Consider the following 6,018-nt stretch of genomic DNA (forward strand, 5'->3'; position numbering starts at 1 on the left):
TAAGTCAAGGTATTGGCCCATGGTATTGTAAGAAAGCCTATTTAAAAGACGAGTTGTCTTTAATGCGACTTTTTGAAAAGTTTTCCTATTTATTTTTCCGATTTAATTTGTCTAGAATCGATAAGAATTCATTGAAATCACAAGTTTAATCGGTAAACTCTGCACAATCGAAGTGCCCTAGGGTTTTTTAGTGTGCGGAAACCATATATGCACTCAAAAAACCAGTTTAAATAACAAAAATCAAGATTTCAGCTCAATTTTCCAGCCAGATTCCATCTAGAAAATCCAACGGAAACTCCAAAAAGTCGCATTATAGACAACTCCTTTAAAAGATAATAATATCCACTATAAAATGGGTGAATATTCATGGTTAAGAATATTGTTATATTGTAAATATTAAATTTTTATATAATTATTAATTAAATTTAAATATGGTTACAAAACCATTCTTTTTAATTTGTATGATAAAATAGATGTTAATTTATAACTATTGTCTATATATTATATATTTCAATGTGATATATATATATATATATATAATGATTTTCTTTTACTAAAAAATTGTAAGTAATTTTATTAATAAAAAGTACACCTTAAAAAAAATTGAATTTAAAAAATATTTACATCTAAGTTTTAACATCTAACACTTATCTCTTAGTGCAATTATAAAATAATACCTATATTCAACTATTTGAAATTTAATAAGTTATTAGCACAACCACATTAATAAATATGGTAATAGGTAAATATCAATTATATACACAACCATATTAGTCTACATATATTATTATTAAATATATGATGAAAATTTAATATTAATATAAATATAAATTATTACATAATTATATGATTAATAATTAACTTTTATAATATTAAATTTAAAATATGGGGTAGAGTTTTTATATTAAGTATTACTAATAGAATTTAATATTGAAATTTTACCAAAAATTTATTATTTAACTTTTATATTAATTTTAAAAATATAAAATAATTAATAAATATTTATAAACTATATAATAATTTATGATGATGATGATGATGGTTAACGTCCGCTGAGACCAAATAATGGTCTATCGGACCTAAAGAAACAAATTATCTATTTTGATTTAAGATTTTATTCCTATGCTCAAAAAGCTTGGAGAGAAGCGTCCCGAGCTCACTATAATTTTGACATTGTAAAAGGCTAGGAAGGTCAGTGTTGTAACAAAGATTGTGAAATTGAGATCTAATGTGGTTATACGCGGGGCACTCTAAGAGGAAGTGGTTTTAATCCTCGATGTTCCTATTCTTACATATATGGCAGATCCTTTCCGTCCATGGCGTTTTAGGAATTGCCCAACGACCTGTTTCACTATGGAGCTCATGAGAATTTGTTCTAATCTTTGCTATATTAATTTTCTTCTTTGAGCTAGTTAAAATAGAGAGATACTTTTGATCTTCTAGGGTGGGGTTGATGACCTTCTTATAATAACTTCAAACAATGGATTAGAAAAAGCCCTTCATTAATTTTAGTTGGCTCAAATGACATCTGTAAAGTAAATAAAAGCTAACGTACCAAAGCCAAAGAAGTTTAAATTATTCCGGTGGGCTCATAAAAGTAAAGATACGAGAGGGCATGAAAGAAAATATATACCCTAAAAAGAAGCAGTTCATCTCTTCATAGTCCTTTAACTCGCGCGAAGCCAGCTCGTGGCTTATGTAATACTTTTGGTTGTGTTCGGGGCCACTCCAACTCTGGTTTATAAACTGTCTAATGTTTGAAGCACAATATGGAATAGCGGACAAATTTTCATTATATTACATATTTGAAAACCTAGTGCATCCAAAGAGCCAAAAGGTAAGGGTTGGTTTGGTCCATTAATTAGGGTTTGGCGTTGCGTTAGGGTTTGGTTTCAGTGGATGGTCTAGTTTTGACTTCGTATTGAGGGTTGGCTTTTTTCAATAATCCAGATTCGGCAGATTTGACATTGTTTTAAGGTTCGGTATTTTTGTGTGGTTTGAGGAAGACTTTGCTTTGTCTAAAAAAATTTGATTTTTACATTTTATAATATTAATCTCTTGGGTTTATAATTACCTTGGGTTGATAATCCTAGTCAAGCATGGTCCAACATCACATTGTGACAAAAATTTTCTCAATTGAAAATCAACCATGGTGCAACATCACATTGTTATAGATTTTTCCAATATGAAAATCAACCATGGTTCAACATCACATTGTGACAAAGATTGTCTCAATATGAAAATGAACCATGGCCCACCATGTTTATTTTAGGGTTTATAATATTTTTCTTAGGGTTTATAGACCTTGGGTTTATAATATTAATCCCTTGGGTTTAGTATTATTCCCCTGGGTTTATAATCTTGGTCAAGCATGGTCCAACGTCACATTGTGACAAACATCTTTTAAATATGAAAATCAACCATGGTCCAACGTCACATTGTGACAAAGATTTTCTCAATATGAAAGCCAACCATGGTCCAATGTCGCGTTGTGACAAGATTGTCTCAATATGAAAATGAACCATGGTCAACCATATTTATTTTAGGGTTTAAAATATTTATCTTAGGGGCTTTATACCTTGAGTTTATAATATTAAACCCTTTACATTCGGTATTGTTCCCTTGAGTTTATAATACAAAGCGATTTTAGAATTTATTCTTTAGGTTTATAATTAGTATAAATAATAATAATCAATAAAACCAGTAATATTAATTAATAATAATAATAATTAATCAGTAATAACAAAAATAATTTAAAATGATTATTTAACAAAAATAATATTTTAATTTATTTAATTAACTATCTATATTAATTAATTAATTAACAAAATTTCAAATGAATTAGTTAATTAATAATAATTGATAATTCACCACCGCTGCCACCGCCGTGAACAATAAAAATAATAATAATTATTCAAATAATTAATTTAAAATGGTTATAATAATAATAATTATTAATTATAATAATAAAAATATTATTATAACATTAATATTTTTAGGTTGATAGGCCTTCCTATGCATCAACTTTTTCGTCAACACTTTTATCCTGCTCCGTTTGATCAGGTGAGACACTTTCAACCATTGATTTGAAGTGTCACTGCTTTTTCCAGCATGGCAAGATATTTTTACTGCTTTTTCCCATTCTTTTATGTTACTCTTGAAGATATTTTTACTGCTTTTTCCGTTTCTTTGGTTTGCCAATTGTTGTCGCTGTTCTTCTTTCCTGACTTTTGGCAAACACTGTTCTTCTTCCTGACTTTTGGCAAGCACTAATTAGTATTAAATTATATACCTCATACACCCATTAAAACTACCTGCCGCCAACTCTTTAGACTTAATCCCCAAACCCCCAAAGCCGCGGTTTGAAGCTCTGTAAAGAGCTTTTCGAAATTTGACTTCCATTCTCTGATTGCTCTAATGTGTTCCGCTCGCTGGTGTGGTTTGTTCTGGGCGCAGTTTTGCATTTATGTTGAGCTCACTATATTCCGCCGAGACCCATCTGACTTAACAGAATTTTGTTGTTGTTCGAGGGGTTCTACACTGGCCCCTCAACCTATGTCAGCTTCCATCTTCTCCTACGATAGAAATCTCGGCTCGATCTGCAGGCCATTACCCGACAGGTGCTTATTTTCCTTCAAATTGTCATAAACACATGTGTTTTTGTTCTCTAGATAAGAGTTGTTAAATATATATATATATTTTTTTTCTCTATTTCTTTCTACAAATGGTAACTGAATTCATGTTTTTGGATTGCAGGGGTATTGTTTCACCTACACGCGGGTTCTGGCAGTCGGAAGGCTCAGGATTTCACCAAAAGTTTTGGCTGTTCAGCTCTCCGGTTGATTCCAACTCAATATATCGATTCTTACCAATAATTTCTTCCATAAACTGGTAGGGATACCCATAATTCTAATTAGGTTCGCTCTTCGCTGGATACCCTGAATTCTCTAATGGGTTCTGCTCGCTGTTGTGGTTTGTTCTGTGCGCAGTTTGTTCTTGGCAATTCTTTTGACGATCTTGAAAGAAAGGAAGTGAATTTGAACCCTCTGGTACTGCATGTTGGCCCGTTGCTTCCATCTGGTTTTTTGAACGGTGAACATTCAAAGGACATGAGAGTTGGAACGAGCATTTGGACAGAATGTGACTGTTTCGAGTGGCTGGATGCAAAGCCTAATCGTTCAGTTCTATACGTTTCCTTTGGGAGTATGGTTCATGTGACTAAAGCTCAGCTGGAGGAAATAGCGATGGTTTTGAAGGACAGTGGGCAGTTGTTCCTCTGGGATCTTCGTCCAGACATAGTCTCTTCAACAGTCTCAGACAGCTTACCCCATGGTTTTCTAGATGAGATAAAAGGGCAGGGGCTCGTTGTTCCATGGTACAATCAGCGGCAAGTGTTATCCCATACATCCGTTGCAGGATTCGTTACTCATTGTGGATGGAACTCAATGCTTGAAAGCATAGCTGGTGGAGTTCCCATGGTAGGGCTTCCATTTTGGGCGGATCAATTCACCAACAGCAACCTCATGGTCGATGAATGGAAAATTGGATACAGATTGAGTGGTGGGAAAGGACTGATACTAAAGAAAGAGATATCCAGAACTATCAGAAAATTGTTCAGTGACGAAGTGACGGAGGTAAAGAAAAATGTGGAGGCTCTAAGAGACAATGCGAGGACTGCGGTGTGAAGAGGAGGATTTTCAAATATAAACATTGAGAGCTTCCTAGAAGGTTTGAAGGGGAACTGTATCGGTAAATAACTGCATGATGGTGAACCTTCTCACACATGTTTATCACTCGTATGACAGCATGACGTTTGAGCTGAGTTTATAAATGTCTTAGTTGAATTTATACAAAATTATTCGTATAAATTGGAAGTTATTTAAATTCGGAAGGGGAAAAATTGAAATTGAGCGCTATGTGATCCTGTCTTTATATCTAAAATGTGTGGTTTCAAAACAATAAAACGACTTTAATTTAATTTCGTGGTATTCTAATATGTGCTTCGTTCCCTTTCTATTTAAGTAGAGGATGATTTAATCAATTACGCTGAATTTTACCAGTGAGTCATTATAACTATTTTCGTTTATCATAAGCGTAAAGTTTTATATAATTTTTGTTTTTTATTTTTTTAATAATGATGGCGGTTATTCACATCATTAAAATAAATGAATATTTATTTATTTTACAATTTTAGTTTTGTATTTACAAAATTTAATATAAGTGTTTTAAAGAAGTATATTTTGTTATGAGTTAAAAAGTTAAATAAAGACGTTAAGAGAAAATGTTTTCCCAAAATCTCCGTGGGTCCCCTTAACAGTTGGATTTAGCAACCATTACTCCTCCATTGAGGTTTAGCCAAAAAGGACATCAAAAAATATATGGAAATTGTTTAATTATGTAGCCATTGACAATTACTTGCATTGATGCTTGGTGGGAATTCTAACCAAACAATGTTCATATACATAATTCTAAGACATATGGATCGCCATAGAACATAAGAGAACTAAACATAGTAGATACAAAAGTGAGTGACCAAGTGACGTAATAGACTATTAGTCTAATATTATTACTTGAAAATGAGCATTGGAGTTGCCTTGGTTTCGAGTTGACTGTGCAAAGCCACTGAATAGAGAAAGTGAAGTCTTCATTTGTGAAACTTCCTATGGTCGGGAGTCCCCCTGAAGATGTTTCCAATGATTTCAATATCAAAGAAATATGGTCTGCCGCCAAATTCCCTTGTTCCCTGTTGAAGGATATTGTTCCTCACTTTAGGTGGAATAGATTCAAAATGGTAAGTGACAGAGTTCTAGCCAAATAAACACCGACATCAAGAAGTGGATGCTCTTGTCACACCACCCCGACAACTACCTTGACGTAGCCTCAGAGCCATGAAAGGACTTATAATAACCAAAGATGACCAAACTAGTGTATGACTAGACATAATTGGTGTTACCCACAATGGAACATGTGGTTTATAATAATGGCGAGGTGAAAATATAGGTAGATAGGGATTGGAAT

At 32.9% G+C, this 6,018-nt stretch overlaps 1 protein-coding gene across 1 annotated transcript; it reads left to right on the plus strand.

The window, feature by feature from the left end:
- Window positions 1-3,555: 3,555 nt before the first annotated feature.
- On the plus strand, window positions 3,556-4,685 carry LOC149190026 (UDP-glycosyltransferase 86A1-like). The gene is made up of 3 exons (XM_089410414.1): window positions 3,556-3,620; window positions 3,757-3,838; window positions 3,990-4,685. The coding sequence occupies exons 1-3, from the start codon at window positions 3,556-3,558 to the stop codon at window positions 4,683-4,685; spliced, it is 843 nt and encodes a 280-aa protein (XP_089266540.1).
- Window positions 4,686-6,018: the final 1,333 nt, after the last annotated feature.

The sequence above is a fragment of the Pinus tabuliformis genome, chromosome 3_1, assembly GCF_031772625.1.
Source record: "Pinus tabuliformis cultivar Carrire ecotype Pingquan chromosome 3_1, CPIR1, whole genome shotgun sequence".
Taxonomy (NCBI): domain Eukaryota; kingdom Viridiplantae; phylum Streptophyta; class Pinopsida; order Pinales; family Pinaceae; genus Pinus; species Pinus tabuliformis.

Excerpts from the sequence above, each read along its gene's own strand:
- LOC149190026 (XM_089410414.1), top strand. The coding sequence starts at position 3,556 with ATGTCAGCTTCCATCTTCTCCTACGATAGAAATCTCGGCTCGATCTGC. Across the intron at positions 3,621-3,756 it reads TGCAGGCCATTACCCGACAG|GGGTATTGTTTCACCTACAC; the intron begins GTGCTTATTTTC and ends TTTGGATTGCAG. Across the intron at positions 3,839-3,989 it reads TTTGGCTGTTCAGCTCTCCG|TTTGTTCTTGGCAATTCTTT; the intron begins GTTGATTCCAAC and ends TTCTGTGCGCAG.